The 23,976-nt window shown below is 46.4% G+C and overlaps 1 protein-coding gene across 1 annotated transcript in view; it reads left to right on the forward strand.

Annotated features, from left to right (window-relative positions):
• The first annotated feature begins 4,500 nt into the window (after positions 1-4,500).
• cadm2b (cell adhesion molecule 2b) overlaps positions 4,501-23,976 on the forward strand; it is a 367,808-nt gene continuing 348,332 nt past the window's right edge. The window contains exons 1-2 of the mRNA XM_060832840.1: positions 4,501-4,669; positions 10,687-10,836. Coding sequence (XP_060688823.1) covers positions 4,501-4,669; positions 10,687-10,836 — 319 coding nt within the window. The remainder of the gene's footprint in view (positions 4,670-10,686; positions 10,837-23,976) is intronic.

Raw genomic sequence — 23,976 nt, forward strand, 5'->3', positions numbered from 1 at the left:
CATTTCGCATTAAGATGAGGAGAGACCACTTCATTCAAAATTCTATGAGAAATTCTCGACATCCGAGAGTTCTAGACGATCAGTGGAATTGAATACATTCAGCACTGGCACAGATAATGTTCTGGTCAGTTTATTCCTCAGAAAGAAGAAGCTACTGTCTTCCCATTGGAGTTTCAAGCAGCATGCTCCTGACTATGCTAACTCCTCCTCAGTTGCCTCCTGAACTAACCATTTGGATACAGGATTGGCTCAAAGGTAGAAGACAGAGGATGGTACTGGAGACCTGTGACTGGTGGAGTGCCACAGGGATCAGTGCTGGGTCCTCTACGTTTTGTCATTTACATAAGTGATTTGGATGCGAGCATAAGAGGTACAGTTAGTAAGTTTGCAGATGACACCAAAATTGGAGGTGTAGTGGACAGTGAAGAAGGTTACCTCAGATTACAACAGGATCTGGACCAGATGGGCCAATGGGCTGAGGAGTGGCACATGGAGTTTAATTCAGATAACTGTGAGGTGCTGCATTTTGGGAAAGCAAATTTTAGCTGGACTTATACATTTAATGGTAAGGTCCTAGGGAGAGTTGCTGAACAAAGAGACCTTGGAATGCAGGTTCACAGCTCCTTGAAAGTGGAGTCGCAGGTAGATAGGATAGTGAAGAAGGTATTTGGTATGCTTTCCTTTATTGGTCAGAGTATTGAGTACAGGAGTTGGGAGGTCATGTTGCGGCTGTACAGGACATTGGTTAGGCCACTGTTGGAATATTGCGTGCAATTCTGGTCTCCTTCCTATTGGAAAGATGTTGTGAAACTTGAAAGGGTTCAGAAAAGATTTACAAGGATGTTGCCAGGGTTGGAGGATTTGAGCTATAGGGAGAGGCTGAAGAGGCTGGGGCTGTTTTCCCTGGAGGGTCAGAGGCTGAGGGGTGACCTTATAGAGGTTTACAAAATTATGAGGGGCATGGATAGGGTAAATAGGCAAAGTTTTTTCCCTGGGATCGGAGAGTCCAGAACTAGAGGGCATAGGTTGAGGGCGAGAGGGGAAAGATATAAAAGAGACCTAAAGGGCAACTTTCTCATGCAGAGGGTGGTACATGTATGGAATGAGCTGCCAGAGGATGTGGTGGAGGCTGGTACAATTGCAACATTTAAGGGGCATTTGGATGGGTATATGAAATGGAAGGGTTTGGATGTAGAGACCCCAGAGAAGACAATCCCAGTAGAATGTCTGGGAGCTGGCAGGTGGGACTAGATTGGGTTGGGATATCTGGTCAACATGGATGGGTTGAACTGAAGGGTTTGTTTCCATGCTGTACATCTCTATGACTCTATCTCTAAACTGGGTTTCCTAGTTCTCAAACTCCTTTCTACTTTGTATCAGCCATTACTCATGTGATATCCCTCCCATCTCTGAATCATTCTGACTGCTGTTTTCACTGCAGTACCAGGGGAGTGCAACTCTGTCGAAGGTTCATCTTTTGAAGGAGACAATATTTCTCCTCAGTCTACCTGAGAAACAGATTCTCTGAACATTGTTTTGCGTCTGCCTGTGGGATCTTACTGTGCACAAATTGGCTGCCATGTTTACTTTAATACGACAGGCAGTACTCTGCGAACATGAGTTTAAGTGGCTGTGAAATGCTTTAAGGCGGTGAGGATATCTTGGAGCTGGTGTGCTTAGTCATCACCTTTGTCCTTTCCCACATTAGAAGCCATTCCGAGCTTGTAAAAGGTGTCAGCTAAATGGAAATCTTTTTATCTTTAAATCACATAATAAAGTTCATCTTGTTAATATTGTGGATTACGAACTGAAACTTTATTTTAATTCTCTTAATGTTTTTGAACCGTTGACCCACCTGGTAGATTATTATATTAATTGCTTTGAGTAAAGTATTTTTATTGTATGAATTTTAACATTAATTTTCAGTAATTTAAGTGATTCTTCTCTTGTTCCATGGTCTGACTGTCATTAAAGTAATACCTTAGGTTCATCTTACATCTACCATAAAACAGTAAAAGCCACAATACCTCCCCGTTAGACTACACAGATACATTCCTGCAATCATTCCCAGACTAGATCCACATTCTACTGGGATTGTCTTCTCTGGGGTCTCTACATCCGTTCACATCCCTCCTCAAATGTAGGCAACAGAACTCCACACAGTCCTCCAACTTCATTGTAAAAGCCAGAATGTACAGTTAGAAAACTTGAAATGACTGTGAGCGATATTGCAATTTGAATTTTCCTGTGACGTAAATTCCCCTCTCTGCTATTTCACTGGACACTGATTTTATAAATTTATTTTGTAAGTTTAATGCACATGTTGAAAGAGCAGAGTGAGATATGTATTCTTGCACATGGTCAGTTATAGTTTACAATCCATTCTTCCAACTGCTTCTTCTAGCCTTCTCTTCACTGGTCTAATTGCTTCTCCACATTATCTCTACATTGAACTAGAACCAACACCATGAAGTGATGATGTGGTTACACCTATTTAATGTTCAATGCTTTTCTCTAATGCCCACCCAGTCTTGAGAGACAGTCCCCATGTGAGGGAGAAGCAAGTATTGAGGGATAGCAGTTGTGCACCAGTGAATATTTCTACCAATCCGAGGTCAGTCTCAAAATTATCAGCGTGTCCAAACACCTCCTTGTCCATCCTAAACATTTATCTCCAAATGCTGCCAAAGGCAACTCCCTCCTAAAGTAAATTCCAAAACAATTCTCCACAGATCTATTTCTGCATCTCTGATAGAAACTCAAAACTGAAGTTACAATATGAAGAAAAAAGACAGGCCCTCCTTGAATTTCTACTGAACCTTTAACGACAAAGGAAAGCAGTAAGAAGTATAGTCACTGCGAACATGTTACAGAGATACCAAGCAATCTACACTCAGCATTGTCCCCACAAACAGCTCCTTATTTTCTCAACAACCTGGTCAGAGATGGTATTATACAGCTGGTGAGACTTGAACCCATGTCTTTTGGCCTAGGGTAGGGATACTTCCCATAAACACTTACAGGATAACAGACTGTCTGTCATAACAATGCAGAAAGCAGACTTTTTCTTAAAGCTGTGGTCTCTGAGGATACCCAGCACCTTGAGTATTGGATATGTGAGCAACAATGATCAAGCAAACCATCCAATGGGAATGCTGAGAATGAAGAAGGGTCACTGAACTCAAAACATTAACTCTGCCTCTCTCTCCACAGGTGCTGGCAGACCTGTTGAGTTTTCCCAGTGATTTCCGGTTTTGTTTCTGATTTCCAGCACCCACAGTTCTTAGGTTTCAGACAAGGTTTGGATTCCACAAGCTAAAATGTTCATTCTTTGAATAGATTTGAATTTGTTCTGAACCATTAGCCGTTTGCTCATCGTAATGGCATTATCTTATTAGGAGTCATTTTATCTGAATTCGAGACAAAAAAGAATGATTTATTCTGTGAACCGTCAAATGTGTTCTTGTATCATTATCTCTCATTAATCATCGCAGTGTGTGTGGACAGTCTGAATCCACAGTTTGGTGTCATTGTGACTTTAGCCATTCCTGAATGATACTTCTCCACAGTTTATGGTCCTGAACACATCAAGCCAGGTATTGAATTAGAAACAGGTACAGGGCCAGAAATGGGTACATTCCTGGCTGGCACTAGTGTACCAGATCTATCTGCACTGCTGGATGTAAGCACATACTCAGAGACAGTCACGATCTCTTACTCTGGGCAGTAAACGTGTTAGCTTTGCCCTACTATAACTTATTGTAATTGCACTTTATGATGATATCAAGGGAATTACTTTGGAAAAGATATTAAGTTAATGTTGATTTCACTGGCCGAGAGCTCAGGGACTGAGGGAGCGGGAAGTTGCTGCAGACCTCATGCTTCTATGGCACTAAGAGCTGATCACTTTCCTGTCTCCATTTCTTTTAGCTCAGGTGTAAATTCAGGATTGTGTGCCCCAGTGGGATATTGTCCATTCCCACAGCAGCTATTCCAAGGCCTCACCACGTGAGGCTGCCTGTTTTCCTGCCATATTTAGGTGTAGCTGAGGAAGGTGGACTCATGCTTGTGTGACACATCCAGGCTGATTTTTCTGTCGGATTCTCACAGTCAGCACACACAGGAGATTTTTATCTCAGCTGTCTCTGTTCGACCAGGTTGTCATGTCTATCACAACAAAGGCAGTCACAGAAGGGCAGTGGTACAATCGATCTGGCTGATTGTAATATGGACAATTAGATCTCAGAGTAAAATCTGGCTTGACAGATCATTTATTTTTGCAGTTTGGTTGCCATGACGGTCAGCCACTAAATATACCGACACGCAGCTGTAAATGGCCTTCTAATGAAACAAAGCAAGTCAATGACACAAGAACAAAAATAGCTCGTGTTTTACGTGTATATGTCAGGCCTATGGTGGAGCAATGAGAACAATCTCTCTCTCTCAACGTTGGCAAAACTAAAGAACTGATCATTGACTTCAGGAAGAAAGGAGGAGGACATGCCCCCATCTACATTAACAGAACTGAGGGCCGAGCACGTCAAGTTCCAAGGAGTGACGATAACCGACAACTTGTCCTGGACTTCCCACCTAGATGCAATGGGCAAGAAGGCACAACAACATTGCCTCATCTTCCTCTGGAGCCTGAGGAAATTCAGCATGTCCACAAGTACCCTCACCAATATTTACAGACGCACCATTGAAAGCACACACCCAGGTGCATAAAGGCCTGATACAGCTGTGCCCAGGACCACAGGAAACTACAGAGGTCCAGGCCATCACGGGAGCTAACCTTCCATCCATGGACTCCATCTACATGGCTCACTGCTGGGGAAAGGCTGCTTATAGTTAGACCAACTCGGATCACAATGATCATTGCCACCTCCTCTAGGGCAATTAGGATAGGCCATCACTGGTGATTGAGCCAGGGTGCCCACGTCTCATGCGGAATAAAAGCTAACACAGTACCGTAATGCTGAGACAGATACTAACACTGACGCTAGAATGTTACTGATATTCACTCCCATGCTCAGACTGACACCAAGGTCACTGCACCAAGCCTATATCCCAGCTTGGTGACCACAATTCAAAACAAGTCATAATCGCTGGCCAAGAATAGAAGGCAGCTGATGTGAGTTGGAGATTAATGATCTCAGTCTCTAACTTCCCTGACAAACACTTTCAATGTAACGTGGATCCATTTGAAGTGTTTTGTAATGTTTCTGTGTGGTTGTGTGAAGGATGAACTTTAAGTGGAGTGAAGTGGTGAATGATAATGATGCATTAAGTCTGGTTCTGCACCCTTTATGCTATGTGGTTACTAATTGGACTGAAAGTTAACAGATTTGTCATTTGTTTTTTGAAGCAATTCAAGAATTCAGATGTTATCACCGACGACAATAAACACTAAATATCCTGTCCAATTCCATCTTCATCACTTATCTTCTCACCTGCCATTGATGACAATTATTGTCTTTGCAGCATCTTACCTGTATAAAACATAATGAAGATTACAAAACTGCATCTCCCTTTTCTAAATACGATAATTTAGCTTTTTCATCATTTGGTTTCAATTTCTCCAGGGAGAATTTCAATTTGTTACAACTGAGCAGAGAGAATCACACCAGCAGTTAGCAAGCGCCCATCTGCATATAGTACCTTTCATTGCCAGGCTTCGTGAGCTCTGTATCTAACCCCGTGCTGTCCCTGTCCTGGGAGTGTTTGTGGGGACTGTGTAGAGGGAGTTTTACTCTGTATCTAACCCTGCGCTGTCCCTGTCCTGGGAGTGTTTGTGGGGACTGTGTAGAGGGAGCTTTACTCTGTATCTAACCCCATGCTGTCCCTGTCCTGGAGTGTTTCATGGGGACAGTGTAGAGGGAGCTTTACTCTGTATCTAACCCTGTGCTGCCCCTGTCTTGGGAATGTTTGAGGGGACAGTGTAGAGGGAGCTTTACTCTGTATCTAACCCTGCGCTGTCCCTGTCCTGGGAGCGTTTGATGGGGACCATGTAGAGGGAGCTTTACTCTGTATCTAACCCCGCGCTGTCCCTGTCCTGGGAGTGTTTGATGGGGGGACAGTGTAGAGAGAACTTTACTCTGTATCTAACCCTGTGCTGTCCCTATCCTGGGAGTGTTTGATGGGGGGACAGTGTAGAGGGAGCTTTACTCTATATCTAACCCTGCGCTGTCCCTGTCCCTGAGAGTGTTTGATGGGAACCGTGTAGAGGGAGCTTTACTCTGTATCTAACTCCGTGCTGTCCCTGTCCTGGGAATGTTTGATGGGGACAGTGTAGGGAGAGCTTTACCCTGTACCTAACCCCGTGCTGTCCCTGTCCTGGGAGTGTTTGATGGGGACAGTGTAGAGGGAGCTTTACTCTGTATCTAACCCCGTTCTGTCCCTGTCCTGGAGTGTTTGATGGAGACCATGTAGAGGGGGCTTTACTCTGTATCTAACCCTGTGCAGTCCCTGTCGTGGGAGTGTTTGATGGGGATGGTGTAGAGGGAGTTATACTTTCATCTGAAAAGTTAAGACATATTGATGGCGATTGAGAATCACTGGAGTCAGGGAAGGTCCCAGAGGACTGGACGATGGCTCATGTAATAGCCTTGTTTCAGAAGGGAAGGAGACAGAAGACAGGAAACTACAGGTTGGTTAGGCCGACCTCGGTCATTGGTAAGATTTTAGAGACTATTATTAAAGATGAGATTGTGGAGTAGGTGAACTACACGGTAAAATAGGGCTGAGTCAGCACAGCTTCATCAAGGGGAGGTCACACCTGACAAATCTGATGGGATTCTTTGAGGAGGTGATGAGCAGGTTAGACAAAGAGGATCCAATCAACGTGATCTGTTTGGATTTCCAGAAGGTCTTTGACAAGGTGCTACACAGGAGCCTGCTCAATAAGACAAGAGCCCACGGTGTTAGGGGCAAGGTCCTGGCCTGGATCGAGGATTGGCTGGCTGGCAGAAGGCAGAGAGTGGGGTTACATAGTAATGATCGGGATGAAGAAGCTGAGAGCTTTGTTGCTCAGTTTGCGATGACACAATGACAGGTGGAGGGACAGGCAGTGTTGAGGAAGTGGGAGACTGCAGAAGGACGTGGACAGGCTGGCAGAGCGGGTAAAGGAGTGGCAAATGGAATACAATGTGGGAAAATGGGAGGTTATGCACTTTCATCGGTAGTATAGATGCATGGACTATTTTCTAAATGGGAAATAGCAGAATACAATAGAATACAAGAGCAGGGATGTACTGAGGCTGTGTCAGGAATATTGTGAGTAGTTTAGGGCCCTGTATCTAGGAAGGATGTGCTGGCCTTGCGGGGAGTCCAGAGGAGGTTTACAAGAATGATCCCAAGGATGAAGATGTTGTCCTTGAAGACTCTGGGTCTGTACTCGATGGTGTTTGGAAGGATGAGGGGGAATCTGATTGAAACTTACAGAATACTGAGAGCCTGGATAGAGTGGGTGTGGATAAGATGTTTCCACTAGTAGGAGAGACTACAACCCAAGGGCACAGCCTCCGAGTGAAGGGACAACCCTTTGTAAGTGAGATGAGGAGGAATTTCTTCAGCCAGAGGGTGAGGAATCTGTGGAACTCACTGCCACAGAGGGCTGCAGAGGCCAAGGCATTGAGTGTATTTAGGACAGAGATAGGTAGGGTCTTGATTAGTAACAGAATCAAGGGTTATGGGGAGAATGCAGGAGAACGGGACTGAGAAACTTATCAGCCACGGTCGAATGCAAAGCCGACTCGACGGGCTGAGTGGCCTAATCCTTCTCCTGTAGCTGATGGTCTGTACCAATCCTAGTCATGTTTGATGGGAACATGAAGAGAGTTTTATAATGAATGCGCACTTAAGAATCTCACAGTAAATATATCAAAGTGCTCAGTTGGTGACTGAAGCATTCAAGCACAGAGGACATTGAACATCATGAATAAACATTTTGTGAACTAATATCATCTTTTTTCCATTTAAAGGTTATGTTTGCATGGATTTTAGAGAAGTATATGGTTACTGGTTATAACGTAGAGATGTGCTGCCCACCTACTGAGCTTCTTGTGGTTAGTTAAAGCAGAATCTGATGTTGAAATGTCTGTATTTAAATAAAAATATAAATTGCTATAAAATCTCAACAGGTCTGGCAGCATTTGTGGAGAGAAATCAGAGTTAACGTTTCCGATCCAGTGACCTTTCCTCGGAACCCTAGAGTTACTGGACTTGACTGGAGTCACTGGATTTGAAATATTAACTCTGCTTTCTCTCCACAGATGCTGCCAGTCTTGCTGAGTTTCTCCAGCAATTTCTGCATTTGTTTCAGGTTTCTCGCACCTGCAGTGCTTTTAGTTATTGTTCCTGGGGATTGGTGAGCCCACAGCACCATCCGTTTGGTTCCTCTCTCTCCACCCCATCTGCTGAGTTACCTGCTGGCTTTCTGGTCTCAGTAATTAGGACAAATCTTTGCCCATTTCATTTGCCACTTTCCTGTTATGTATTATTAACTCCCATTCTCACTCCTTAGGGGAGAAACACTCACTTTACTTCCTTTTTAGTTTTTAAATATCTGTACAAACTCTTGTTATCCATTTTCACATTTCCAGCTAGCTTCCTGTCAAACTTTAATTTCTTCCTTTTGATTAATCTTTGCATCATTCTTTGTCATTCTTTATATTCTGAACAGTCATCTGACTTAACTCATCTTTGTGTAGTTGAAGCTTCTTCCCCACCTTTTTTTGTTCCCCATAGGCAGTGGGTCCTCCCTATTCTTTAGAGTGGGAGTATATTTATCCTGAATTTTCTAAAATGTATTATTCAACGTGCTGTTATAAGAAACTATCTCAATGGTATTCTCTGAACTCCTTACTCAGGCTCCTACCCCTAGTCTGATTTTCCCAGTTGATATGTAGATTAAAGTCACCCCTGAGTATCGCTGTCCTTTTGTCACAAGCACCCAGCACTGGAGACTTTGTGCTACATTGTGGTTACTGTTAGGGATTGGTAGATCACCCTGCGGAATGTCTTCTTTCTCCTCCGATGTGAGTTCTCCAGCAGAAACGTGGAAACACGACACAACACGAGAATGTGAAGGGGGTGGGCTGGGTAAAGTGGAACCAAGTAGAGGACAGTGTTCACACTGTGAAGGTGTTGAATTCCATGTTGAACCTAGAAGACTATCAGGGCCCGAATCAGAAAAGGAGGAGCCGTGTTGGCCCAGGATGGAATGGAGTGAGAAAACAAAATGGGTGGTGGTGGTCACTGTGTACACTGGTGTTAACACATACGAAGGTGGCATTCCCTGTGAGTTTGTGTGACATGGTTTGAAGAGACACCTTAAAGCTGCAAGTGATTACTTGAGGTAAAAACAATGAGTGCAGATGCTGGAAACCAGATTCTGGATCAGTGGTGCTGGAAAAGCACAGCAGTTCATGCAGCATCCAAAGTGCAGTGAAATCGACATTTCGGGCAAAAGTCCTTCATCAGGAATAATGGCAGAGAGCCTGAAGTGTGGAGAGATAAGCTAGAGGAGGGTGGGGGTGGGGAGAAAGTAGCATAGAGTACAATGGGTGAGTGGGGGAGGGGATGAAGGTGATAGGTCAGGGAGGAGAGGGTGGAGTGGATAGGTGGAAAAGGAGCTAGGCAGGTAGGACAAGTCCGGACAAGTCATGGGGACAGTGCTGAGCTGGAAGTTAGAAACGAGGGTGAGGTGGGGAAGGGGAAATGAGGAAGCTGTTGAAGTCCACATTGATGCCCTGGGGTTGAAGTGTTCCGAGGCGGAAGATGAGGCGTTCTTCCTCCAGGCGTCTGGTGGTGAGGGAGCAGCGGTGAAGGAGGCCCAGGACCTCCATGTCCTCGGCAGAGTGGGAGGGGGAATTGAAATGTTGGGCCACGGGGCGGTGTGGTTACTTGGCCTAACATCTCCCATTATATGGCAGTGTAGGTAGATATGGTATTAAAAATGGCTTATGGTTAATCGGTGAGCAATAACCATAGCCAGCTGTTACTAGGTTATTAAGTAAAAGTGAGGAGTGCAAATGCTGGAGATCAGAGTCGCGAGTGTGTTGCTGGAAAAGCGCAGCAGGTCAGGCAGCATCCCAGGGGCAGGAGAATCGACGTTTCAAGCATAAGCTGATGAAGCAATTCCTGATGAAGGGCTTATGCTCAAAACGTCAACTCTCCTGCTCCTCGGATGCTGCCTGACTGGCTGTGCTTTTCCAGCAATACTTTTTTTGACTTTGTCACTCGGTTATTGTTTAACTAAAAGTATACTTTACATGGTCTCCTTCTTCCCCACGTTGTTGACCAGATGCCTTTCAGCCGGAGTGCCGCACTGGTATCTGCCAAAAACGGTACCAGTGTTTATATCACATCTGCTCAGCGGTCTCTGCTGTTTCCTATGGTACCGCTCCGGGATGCCTGGACCCTGGTCCTTTGTCCCTCCACCACCCGCCATCACGAGAATAACACTGTGGGCCCTTACTCGGTATAGACCACAAAACCTGCTGCTCTGAGCCTCTGGACACACTGCCTGAAACGTCCTGTCACCACAAACAGAATATTTTCAGCGAAAGCTCTGTGGTGGTTTGATTGATGGCACTGGCAGAGTTACAATGCCAAGTGAGTGAAGCACAAGCCTGCAGCAGATTGTCACTCTGTAACTCACTCTCTCTCTCTGTGTTTCCCTCACAGGCAGCCAGGCACAGTCTCCCCTGACCCAGAATGTGACAGCAATCCAAGGAGGGACTGCAACACTGACCTGCAAGGTGGACCAAAATGACAACACCTCCCTCCAGTGGTCGAATCCAGCCCAGCAAACCCTCTACTTTGACGATAAGAAAGGTATTGATGTTGATGTTATGCTGGTATTTTGTTTCCCTCCTCCCTGTCCTGTCAACATAAAGCTCACCCCGAGGGCAGAGTGACGGCACGTGTGGCATTGCCCTGAGGGTAGGGAATGGTCTTGCTTTTCTGCAGCCACTTGAGTTGAATTGGACACACCTCTGTCTGGGAGCACAGGCAGCACGGCATTAGAGAGAGGCTGACAATCCAAAACCCAGAGGACAAGAGGTATTCAGTCAGTGTTCAAAAACATGATGACCTCAATGGGCAGGAGTTTGAACACTCAAAAGCTCCCTCCCCACCTATCTCTCACTCCCCCCTCCCCACCCTCCTGTGGTATCCCTCATTCCCCCTCTCTCCCTATATCCCTCACTCCCCCCTCCCCACCCTCCTGTGGTATCCCTCATTCCCCCTCTCTCCCTATATCCCTCACTCCCCCCTCCCCACCCTCCTGTGGTATCCCTCACTCCCCCTCTCTCCCTATATCCCTCACTCCCCCCTCCCCACCCTCCTGTGGTATCCCTCACTCCCCCTCTCTCCCCATATCCTTCACTCCCCCCTCCCCACCTTCCTGTGGTATCCCTCATTCCTCCTCTCTCCCCATATCCCTCACTCCCCCCCTCCCCACCCTCCTGTGGTATCCCTCACTCCCCCTCTCTCCCTATATCCCTCACTCCCCCCTCCCCACCCTCCTGTGGTATCCCTCACTCCTCCTCTCTCCCCATATCCCTCACTCCCCCTTCCCCACCCTCCTGTGGTATCCCTCACTCCCTCTCTCTCCCCATATCCCTCACTCCCCGCTCCCCACCCTCCTGTGGTATCCCTCACTCCTCCTCTCTCCCCATATCCCTCACTCCCCCCTCCCCACCCTCCTGTGGTATCCCTCACTCCCTCTCTCTCCCCATATCCCTCACTCTCCCCTCCCCACCCTCCTGTGGTATCCCTCACTCCCCCTCTCTCCCCATATCCCTCACTCCCCGCTCCCCACCCTCCTGTGGTATCCCTCACTCCCCCCCTCCCTATATCCCTCACTCCCCCCTCCCCACCCTCCTGTGGTATCCCTCACTCCCCCCCTCCCCATATCCCTCACTCCCCCCTCCCCACCCTCCTGTGGTATCCCTCACTCCTCCTCTCTCCCCATATCCCTCACTCCCCGCTCCCCACCCTCCTGTGGTATCCCTCATTCCCCCTCTCTCCCCGTATCCCTCACTCTCCCCTTCCACCTCCCGCCCTGTATCTCTTACTCCCCTCTTCCCACATTCCACCTGTCCATATCCCGTAATCCCACCTTCACCGATATTCCTCGATCCCTGAATTTCCCCCTCTCTCCTATCCCAGGATCACGATGAGGTTCACAGACCCTCCACATCACGTGTCTGTGAGTGCCTCTCGTTTCTTGGAGCTGGATGTCAGAACGAAGGCCTCTGAAGTCTGGAAGATCCCCCTCCTTTCCATGTCTTAGTTAGGATTTCTGGACAAGATTTAGCTTTTGAATAAATGCACAATGTGTTCCAAAAGAAGAAAATTAAACTCAGCCATGATGAAGCAGTACTGAGGGAACAAAGGCCATTCAGCCCCTCAAGCCTATACTACAATTATGGTCATGGAACATGTTCAGTCCGGAAGAAGAAGGAAATCTACTTCTGGTTGAGGAGGCAGGGATCAGACAGGGCTTTAGAAGGTTACAAAGCAGGCAGCAAGGAACTGAAGAATGGGCTTAGGAGAGCTAGTAGGGGGCATGGAAAAGCTTTAGTAGCTAGGATTAAGGAGAACTCTGAGGTGTTCTACACTTAGGTGAGGAACAAGAGATTGGCTAGAGTGAGGGTAGGGCCGATCAGAGAGAGAGGAGGGAACTTGTGCCTACAGTCAGTGGAGGTAGGGGATGTCCTTTACTTCAGTATTCACTTTTTTTTTAGATTTTTTTTAGATTACTTACAGTGTGGAAACAGGCCCTTCGGCCCAACAAGTCCACACCGACCCGCCGAAGCGCAACCCACCCATACCCCTACATTTACCCCTTACCTAACACTACGGGCAATTTAGCATGGCCAATTAACCTGACCTGCACATCTTTGGACTGTGGGAGGAAACCGGAGCATCCGGAGGAAACCCACGCAGACACGGGGAGAACGTGCAAACTCCACACAGTCAGTCGCCTGAGTCGGGAATTGAACCTGGGTCTCAGGCGCTGTGAGGCAGCAGTGCTAACCACTGTGCCACCGTGCCGCCCACTGAGATGGAGCATGACGTTTGTGAGGACAATGTGAAACAGGCTGATATGCTCAAACAAGTTGATGTTAGGAAGGAGGATGTGCTGAAAATTTTGAAAAACATAAAGACAGATAAATCCTCTGGGTGGAACGGGAAAGCCCTAGATGACTACAGGTAGCGAGGGAAGAGATTACTGTGCATTTGGCAATGATCTTTGTATCCTCACCGTCCACTGGAGTAGTACCAGATGATTGCAGGGTGGCAAATGTTATTCCCTTTTTCAAGAAAGGCAATAGGGATATTCCTAGGAATTACAGTCAGTCTTACGCTAATCATGGACGAAGTATTGGAGAGGATCCTGAGAGACAGGATTTATGATTACTTGGAAAACCATAGTTTGATTAGAGATAGTCAGCATGGCTTTGTAAGGGGCAGGTCATGCCTCACAAGATTTTCTGAATTCTTTGAGGGTGTGACAAAACACATTGATGAAGGGAGAGTAGTGAATGTGGTGCACATGGATTTTAGCAAGGTGGTTGGTAAGGTTCCCCATGGTATGCTCATGGCAGAAAGTAAGGAGGCTTGGTACACAGGGAGATTTGATTGTCTGGATACAGAATTGGCTGGCCCATAGAAGACAGAGGGTGTTAGTACACAGAAAGTATTCAGCCTGGAGCTCGGTGACCAGTGGTGTTCTGCGGGGATCTGTTCTGGGAACTCTGCTGTTTTGAATTTTTATAAGTGACTTGGATGAGGAAGTGTAAGGGTGGGTTAGTAAGTTTGCTGATGACATGAAGGTTGGTGGAGTTGTAGGTAGTGTGGAGGGCAATTGCAATGAGACATTGACAGGATGCAGAGCTGGGCTGAGAAGTGGCAAATGGAGTTCAACCTGGAAAAGTGTGATGTCATTCACTTTGTAAGTTCAAATTTGAATGCAGATTACAGGGTTAAAGGCAGGATTGTTGGCAGTTGGAGGAACATAGGGATCTGGGGGTCCACATCCATAGATCCTTTAAAGTTGCCATCCAGATTGACAGGGTTGTTAGGAAGGCGTATAGTAGGTTGGCTTTCATTAGCGGGAGATTAAGTTTAAGAGCCGCAAGATTATTCTGTAGCACTACAGAGCCCTGGTTAGACTTCATTTGGAATATTGTGTTCTGTTCTGGTCGCCTCATTATAGGAAGGATGTGGAAGCTTTAGAGAGGGTACAGAGGAAATTTCCCAGGATGCTGCCTGGACTGGAGGGCATGTCTTATGAATAAAGATTGAGGGAGCTGGGGCTTTTCTCATTGGAGAGAAGAAGGATGAGAGGGTGACTTGGTAGAGGTGTACAAGGTGACGAGAGGCATAGATAGAGGAGATAGCCAGTGACCTTTTTCCCAGGGCGGAAATGTCTATCACAAGGGGGTATATTTTAAGGTGATTGGAGGAAGGTTTAGGGAAGATGTCAGAGGTTGGTTCTTTACTGAGAGAGTGGAGGGTGCATGGAGTGCACTGCCAGCAGTGGTGGGAGAGTCAGATATATTAGGGAGATTTAAGCGACTCTTGGTTAGGCACGTGGGTGATAGTACAATGAAGGGTATGTAGGTTAGTCTGATCTTAGAGTAGGTAGAAGACCACACAACATCGAGAGCTGAAGGGCCTGGACTGTGCTATTCTATTGTATGTTCTATGATCTGTGGCCTAGCTCCTGCATTTGGCCAATATCCCTTAATACCTTTGTTTTGCAAATACTTATCGTTCTCATATTTAAAAATAACAACTGATCTAGCTCCCACTGCTGTTTGTGGAAGAGTGTTCCAAACCTCTCCCACACTTTCCTAAGGTCTCTCCTGAACAGTCTGGCCTTAATGCTCAGGCCCAGTTCTATTTCCCCCTGGAAATCAACGCTCCCTCATGTCCATTTTTTTAATACTCATTCATGGGATGTGGGTGTCACTAACTGGGTCACCTTTAACTGACCATCTCAGACATAGGCCAGCTCAGGTAGGGATAGCAGTTTCCTGCCTGAAGGACATCACTAATTTACTTAGATTAGATTAGATTAGATTACTTACAGTGTGGAAACAGGCCCTTCGGCCCAACAAGTCCACACCGACCCTCCAAAGCATAACCAACCCAGACCCATTCCCCTACATTTACCCCTTCACCTAACACTACGTGCAATTTAGCATGGCCAATTCGCCTACCCTGCACATTTTTGGATTGTGAGAGGAAACCGGAGCACCCGGAGGAAACCCACAGAGACACGGGGAGAATGTGCAAACTCCACACAGAGAGTCGCCTGAGGCGGGAATTGAACCCGGGTCTCTGGCGCTGTGAGGCAGCAGTGCTAACCAATGGGTTTCTCCGACAATCAGCAATGAATTCATGGTCATCATTAGACTTTTAACTCCTGATTTTTATTGGGTTCAACTTTCCCATCTGCCATGGCAGAATTTGAACCCAAGTCCCCAGAATATTACCTGGCTCTCTGGATTAACAGTCCAGTGATTATCCCACTAGGCCACAACCTCTCCATTTATATCAGGAATAACTGAACACTGGAAGGATATTGCTCAATCAGACACAGTCAAAATATTCAGATGGTGTCCATTAACTCTGCACGTTTCAAATCCTGTGAGCACAGATTTATTTCTTGAAGATATGTGTTATTATGTAGGCTGTTTTGTAGTTTTATGTTATTTTTTATGTATAGTTTAAATTGGGGATTGAATGTGGATGTGTCAGATAGATGATAGCACTTGAACAAAGCACATTGTGTTTGAGATTCCAGAATGTGGACAGGGCCCATTGGCTTCGCCGTATCCAATGCCTCCAGTCATTTTTCGGGAACTTGGGGAAATAAACATTGATATCTTGAAAACAGTCCACATTACATAAGGGAGGTGCTGGAGGTCTTAAAAAACATAAAGGTAGATGACTCCCTGGTAGCTGGTCAGATGTATCCCAGGGTGTTGTGCAAAGGTAGGGAAGAGATTGTGGATCCCCCAGCAGCGATATTTTTATTATGGACAGCTACGGGTAGAGTGCCAGAAGATTGGAGAGTGGCTATTGTTGTGACTCTGTTTCAGAAAGGCTGTGAGGAGAAGCTTGGGAACTGGAGAGTAGTGTGCCTGATGTCAGTGGTGAGTAAGTTGTTGGAGGGGATTTTGAGGGACAGGATTTACATATATTCAGAGAGGCAAGGACTGATTGTTTTGATTTGATTTACTGTATTCACATGCACCTGAGTACAGTGAAAAGTTTTGTTTTGCCAGCAGTACAGTCAGATCATAACAAACAAGGATATACAGGCCACAGGGTGCTTAGACAGAGTGAGAAATACAAGGTTATCCTGCACAGGAGGTGCACCAAAAAGATTAACATTAGATTTGAAGTTAGAGAGGTCCATTCAGCAATCTAATAACAGTAAGGAAGAAGCTGTCCTTGAGCCTGTTGGTGCGTGCGTTTAAGCTTTTGTATCTTCTGCCTGATGGAAGAGGATGGAAGAATTTGGTAGAGATTATAACCGGGGTGGGAGGGGTCTTTGATGATGTCAGCTGCCATTCACAACAATGGAGCCCATGGATGGGAGATTGGCTACTGTGACAGTCTGGGCTGTGCGCACCCCCTTCTATAGTTCCTTATGGTCCTGGGCAGAGCAGTTGCTGTACCAGGCCGTTATGCACCCGGATAGAATGCTCTCTATGGTGCATCTGTAAAAGTTGGGGAGGGTCCTTATGGACATGCCAAATTTCCTAAGGCTCCTGAGGAAGAGGTGTGGTTGTGCCTACTTCACTGTTACATCTATGTGGGAAGTTCAGGAGGTATTGGTGGTGATCGTCACTCCTAAAAACTTGACACTGTTGACCCTCTCCACCTCAGCTCCATTGAGGTAGATAGGGGCATGTCCTCCTCCTTTCCTCCTGAAGTCAATGATTAGCTTTTTAGTTTTGCTGATTCTGAGAGAGATTGTTATGTCTGCACCACATCACCAAGCACTCGGTCTCCTTCCTGTATTCTGACTCATCATTGTTTGACATCCAACCCACTATGGTGATGTCATCAGCAAACTTGTAGGTGGTGTTCGTTTGGAATTTGGCTGCATAGTCGTGGGTCTACAGGGAATTCAGTACATCCTCGCGGGTGCCTGTGTTGACAATTATCGTGGAGGAGGTGCTGTTGTACATCTTCACTGATTGTAGTCAGTGGGTCAGGAAGCTGAGGATCCAGTTACAGAGGGTGGAGCCGAGCCCAAGGTAGCAGTGTTTTGAGATTGATCTGGAAGGGATATGATATTGAAGACGGAGCTGTAGTTGATGAGTAGGAGCCTGATGTAGGTGTCTTTATTATCCAGATGCTCCAGGGATGAATACAGGGCCACGGAAGTTGCACCTACTGTGGATCTGTTATGTTGGTCGGCAAACTGCAGGGGATCGAGGGAGGCTGCAGCTGATGTGGGCCATGACCAGCCTCTCAAAGCACTTCATCATGATCATAGAGGTCAGAGTCATTGGGGGTTGTTATTGAAGCACATTGCATGTGCTTTTTTTGGTATTGGGATGATGGTGGTCTTCTTGAAGCAGGTGGGGACTTCAGATTGTAGCAAGGAGAGGTTGAAGATCTCAGTGAATACCCCTGCCAGCTAGTCCACACAGCTTGGCGATAGTCAGCATGACTTTGTGCAAGGAAAGTCGTCTCTCACTAACTGGATTGAAATTTTTGAGGATCTACTAAAGAAGATTGAGGGCAGAGCATTGGACATTTTCACCATGAACTTTAAACAAGCCTTTAACAAGGTTTCAATCAGTAAGGTTAGATCACATGAGATTCATGGATGTGAGCCAACTGCATACAAAATTGGCTTGATGGTAGGAGGCAGAGGATGGTGGCGGAGGGTTGTTGCTCAGACTGGAGGCCTGTGACCAGCGGTGTACCACAGGGATCGGGGCTGTGTCCACTTTTGTTTGTCATTTATATAAATGATTTGGATGAGAATTTAGGAGGCATGGTTAGTAAGTTTGCAGATGACACCAAGATAGTGAACAATGAAGAAGGTTATCTGAGGTTCCAAAGGAATCTCGATTAAATGGGTCAATGGGCTGAGGAGTGGCAGATGGAGTTTAATTTGGATAAATGTGAAGTGTTTCATTTTGGTAAATTAAACAAGGGCAGGACTTATTCAGTTAATGGGTCATGTTGATGAACAGAGAGACCTAGGGGTTCAAGTACATAGTTCTTTGAAGGTTGTATCACAGTTGACAGGGTGATTAAGAAGGTATTTAGCATGCCTGCCCTCATTGCTCAGACCACTGAGTATAGGAGTTGGGACGTAAAGGTGAGGTTCTCCAGGACTTTGAAAGATTACTTCTGGAGTACTGTGTCCAGTTCTGGTCACCCAGTTATAGGAACGATATTATTAAATTGGAAAAGGTTCAGAAAAGATTTACCAGGAAGTTGCTAGAAGTGGAGAGTTTGAATGATAAGAAGAGGCTGGATATGCCGGGACTTTTTTCACTGGAGCATAGGAGGTGGAGCGGTGACCTTACAGAGGTTTATAAAATCATGAGGTGCATAGGTAAGGTGAATAGTAAGGGTCTTTTCCTTGGGGGTAGGGGAGGTATGAGGAAGAGTTCCAAACTAGGGGGCATGTTTTCAACTGAAAGGAGAAAGATTTAAAATGGACTGGAGGGCCAACACTTTCATACAGAGGGTAGTTCAGGTGTGGAATGAGTTGCCAGAAAAGTGGTAGATGCAGGTACAGTTACAACATTCAGAAGGCATTTGGACAGATACATGAAAGGAAATGTTTCAAAGGAAATGGGCCAAATGCAGACACGTGGGACCAGTTTAATTTGGGAAACTTGGTTGCCATGGACGAGTTGGACCGAAGGGTCTGTTTCCATGCTGTATGACTCTACGACTCTCTATCATGTGGATGAATTGGCTGAAGGCTGGTTTCTATGATGCTGGGGACCACTGGAGGAGACCAAGCTGGATCATCCACTCAGCAATTCTGGCTGAAGATTATTCTGAAAGCTTCAGCCTTATCTTTGACACTGATCTGCTGGGCTCTTCCGTCGTTGAGGATGGGAGCCTCCTCCCCCAGTGAGCTGTTTAATTGTCCACCACCATTCGTGTCTGGATGTGGCAGGACTGCAGAGCTTCGATCTGATGGATTGGTTACTTAGTCTTTGTTACTTTGTGATGTGATTACTTCAATGCACTTGTGGCAGTTCCTCTTTCCCCAACTCTTTATAAACTGGTGAGAATCTGAGCCACTGCTTCCTACATTCTAACTCTCACTGTCCCATTCCCTCATCTCCCTTTGCTCACTTGTCCAATCTTGCTCTTGACAATACTTGCATTATTAAGTAAGCATCATGTTTTCAAATCCCTCCTTGGCCATCCCTAGATCTACTTTAGCCCCACAAGGTACCTGCGGAGTTCTGATTCAGGTCATTCTATATCTCTGATTTTAATTGCTGTGTTTGTTCCCCAAATCTGTGTCTCTGCTCACACCAGTAAAGAGCACCAGATAGTTGCATCAGATCTCTGTGCTGTGCACCAAGACTACCCTGACTGGGTTCCACAGTTCACCCAAAACAGACTCCTCACCAGTGTTCCTTGTCATTATCTTCCAACTGCATGGGTCACCAAGGCCTGAGGATGGCAGTGCTTCTGGAACTGGATGTCAATGTGGGTGATCAGCATACCAACCCCAACCAACGGGCACACACCATTGGAGCTACTGTGTATGTTCCACAGCTTTAGGGCTCACTCCAAACCAGCCTCAAACCCTTCAACTAACCACCCCTACCCAAAATGACCCCTCACCCCATTCTGACACTTCACCATATTCTGACCCTTCACCTTGTTCTGACCCCTCACCCCATTCTGAGCCCTTGCTGCCAGTCTGACCCTCCCTGATCTGACCCCTGATTCGAACTGACCCTAACCCCAAGCTGGAGTTGGGGCGCACAAAAGAGTCTACTCAGCCCATCACGCCCTGTGCTAACTCCTTGAATCAGCTATCCAATTTTTATTTTGACAGTTTGTCCATTTCCTTTGGGAAGTTTCTGTTTCCTGCTGCCATAGCCCTTCAGGCAGTGTACTCCGGATTACAATTATTCACTGCATCAACTAGATTTGCCTCATCTCCCCTTCTGTCCATTTGACCAATTGGCTCCGGTCTGTATCTCTCTGGTCACTGACCCTCCTGCCTCTGGAAATGAGTCTCACACTCTACTTTATCCAAACTCCCTCCTAACTTTGACTGTCTCTGTGAGTTGTAGAAGAAAGTGTCAGTTGCTGTCTCAACCAAACTGAGGTTTCGGTTAAGGAAAAGAAGGAAGCATATGTCAGGTATAGACAGGATAGATCGAGTGAATCCTTATAGAAGAGTATAAAGGCAGTAGGAGTATACTTAAGAGGGAAATCAGGAGGGCAAATAGGGGACATGAGATAGCTTTGGCAAATAAAATTAAGGAGAATCCAAAGAGTTTTTACAAATATATTAAGGACAAAAGGGTAACTAGGGAGAGAATAGGGCCCCTCAAAGATCAGCAAGGCGGCCTTTGTGTGGAGCCACAGAAAATGGGGGAGATACTAAATGAGTATTTTGCATCAGTATTTACTATGGAAAAAGATATGGAAGATATAGACTGTAGGGAAATAGATGGTGACATCTTGCAAAATGTCCATATTACAGAGGAGGAAGTGCTGGATGTCTTGAAATGGGTGAAGGTAGATAAATTCACAGGACCTAATCAAGTGTATTCTAGAACTCTGTGGGAAGCTAGAGAAGTGATTGCTGGGCCTCTTGCTGAGATATTTGTATCATCAATAGTCACAGGTGAGGTGCCGGAAGACTGGAGGTTAGCTAATATGGTGCCACTGTTTAAGAAGGGTGGTAAGGACAAGCCAGGGAACTATAGACCGGTGAGCATAGCGTCAGTGGTGGGAAAGTTGTTAGAGGGAATCCTCTAACATGTATTTGGAAAGGCAAGGACTGATTAGGGATAGTCAACATGGCTTTGTGCATGGGAAATCATGTCTCAGAAATTTGATTGAGTTTTTTGAGGAAGTAACAAAGAGGATTGATGAGGGCAGAGCAGTAGATGTGATCTATATGTATTCAGTAAGGCATTCAAGGTTCCTCATGGGAGACTGATTAGCAAGATTAGATCTCATGGAATACAGGGAGAACTAGCCATTTGGATAGAGAACTGGTTCAAAGGTAGAAGACAGAGGATGGTGGTGGAGGGTTGTTTTTCAGACTGGAGGCCTGTGACCAGTGGAGTGCCACAAGGATCGGTGCTGGGTCCTCTACCTTTTGTCATTTACGTAAATGATTTGGATGTGAGCATAAGAGGTACAGTTAGTAAGTTTGCAGATGACAGCAAAATTGGAGGTGTAGTGGACAGCGAAGAGGGTTACCTCAGATTACAACAGGATCTGGACCAGATGGGCCAATGGGCTGTGAAGTGGCAGATGGAGTTTAATTCAGATAAATGCAAGGTGCTGCATTTTGGGAAAGCAAATCTTAGCAGGACTTATACACTTAATGGTAAGGTCCTAGGGAGTGTTGCTGAACAAAGAGACCTTGGAGTGCAGGTTCATAGCTCCTTGAAAGTGGAGTTGCAGGTAGATAGAATAGTGAAGAAGGAATTTGGTATGCTTTCCTTTATTGGTCAAGAGTATTGAGTACAGGAGTTGGGAGGTCATGTGGCTGTACAGGACATTGGTTAGGCTACTGTTGGAATGTTGCATGCAATTCTGGTCTCCTTCCTATTGGAAAGATGTTGTGAAACTTGAAAGGGTTCAGAAAAGATTTGTAAGGATGTTGTCAGGTTTTGAGGATCTGAGCTACAGGGAGATGCTGAACAGGCTGGGGCTGTTTTCCCTGGAGCGTTGGAGGCTGAGGGGTGACCTTATAGAGATTTACAAAATTATGAGGGGCATGGAAATGGTAAATAGACAAACTCTTTTCCCTGGAGTCGGGGAGTCCAGAACTAGAGGGCATGGGTTTAGGGTGAGAGGGGAAAGATATAAAAGGGACGTAAGGGGCAACTTTTTCACTCAGAGGTGGTACGTGTATGGAATGAGCTGCCAGAGGAAGTGGTGGAGGCTGGTACAGTTGCAACATTTAAGAGGCATTTGGATGGCTATATGAATAGGAAGGGTTTGGAGGGATATGGGCCGGGTGCTGGCAGGTGGGACTAGATTGGGTTGGGATATCTGGTCAGCATGGATGGGTTGGGCTGAAGGGTCTCTTGGGCTGTACATCTCTATGACTCTTTGACTCTATGGTGGGTGACTTCACTTTTCTCTCACTTGTGGGCAACTGATGAACACATGTTTTAAAAATAAGGTTTGAGGCAGCAGTGAACATGATATGCAGAGAAAGATATTCCAAATCAATAAATTCATTCCTGAGTCACAGAGATGTACAGACGTCAAACCTGTCCATGCTGATATCCTAACCCAATCTAGTCCCACCTGCCAGCACCTGGCCCATATCCTCCCTATTCATATACCCATCCAGATGCCTTTTAAATGTTGCAATTGTACCAGCCTCTGCCACTTCCTCTGGCAGCTCATTCCATACACGTACAGGGTAGCAGGGAGAACAGTGTGTGTGCTCCAACCTCACCCTCAGTCTCAGGTTTCACTCACTCTCCCTCTTCCACACAGGATCTTCTTCTCCTTCTCAGGTATATTCTCTCCCTCTCCCTCTCACACGTACTTCGCCTCCCCCTCTCTCAATCTCACACACATGCTCTCATTCTCCCATTCCCATTATCCCACTCTCTTACTCTGTCCTTCTCCCTCTCATGCATCCTCTCTCCCAGTCTCCCTCATACTCTCACACACTCTCACTCTCCCTCACATTCTCTCTCTCTCTCTCTCTCATTCTCACACACTCTCACGCTCCCTCACATTCTCACACACACCTTCCCTCTCACTCTTTCCCACTGTTAGCACATTTCCTCCTTCTCCCACATGTGAACACTCTCTCACTCACATGCCCACCCTCTGACCCTTTCCTCATGCACTCTCCCTACTTTATATGCTGTCCCTGTCCTTCCATCTTGGCTCGGAATGCACATTCCACCCTCTCAGCTGCCTCTGCCTGGGATCTTGCACAGGAAGGAGGGAGCCTCCTCTTACTTGTTTCACTCCCCAACCCAAATCTTCTTTCAGCCTCATTCAACCTGAGGGCACTCCACCGTCACAACCTCCCTCCCCTCTCTCCCACAATTCAACTCTTCCATCATCATCATTGCTCCTGTTGTACAGGCTCAGGCCTCATGAAAATTGGGGCGGGGTAGGCCATTCGGCCCTTCCAGCCTGCTTCAGCATTCAATATGATCATGGCTAATCATCCAACTCAGTCTCCTGTTCCTGCTTCCTTCCCATTGATCCTGTGTGGAAGAGGGAGAGTGAGTGAAACCTGAGACTGAGGGTGAGGTTGGAACACACACACTGTTATCCCTGCCACCCTTTGATCTCATTAGCCTTGAGAAATACGTATGACCCCTTCTTGAAGACATTCAGTGTTTGACTTCAACCACTCCACAGGCTTCCACTTTCTGGATGAAAATATGTCTCCTCATCTCAATCCGAAATGGCCTACCCCATATCCCGAGGTAGCGACCCCTAGTTGTGAAGAGAGCTCGCTGCTCTTCCATTCAGGGACCCCTTCTCTCCTACGTTTACTGCTGATCATCTCAGGAGAGTGCAACAGCCTCTGACTGGAGGACCATGTCCTTGCACAATCTGCCACTTGTATCTTTGGCATTAGCAATGCCAGCTCAGGGCTGGCTCGCTCACACTGGAGAGCTCTGGTCAGCTGTGGGCCCAGCCTTGCCTGAAGTGAAAGGGTGGGATTGCAGAGGGGTGAGTGAGCCAATAAGCCAGGGTGTTAACCTACTGTCCACTGCC

Source organism: Hemiscyllium ocellatum, chromosome 12 (assembly GCF_020745735.1).
Source record: "Hemiscyllium ocellatum isolate sHemOce1 chromosome 12, sHemOce1.pat.X.cur, whole genome shotgun sequence".
In the NCBI taxonomy this organism is placed as follows: domain Eukaryota; kingdom Metazoa; phylum Chordata; class Chondrichthyes; order Orectolobiformes; family Hemiscylliidae; genus Hemiscyllium; species Hemiscyllium ocellatum.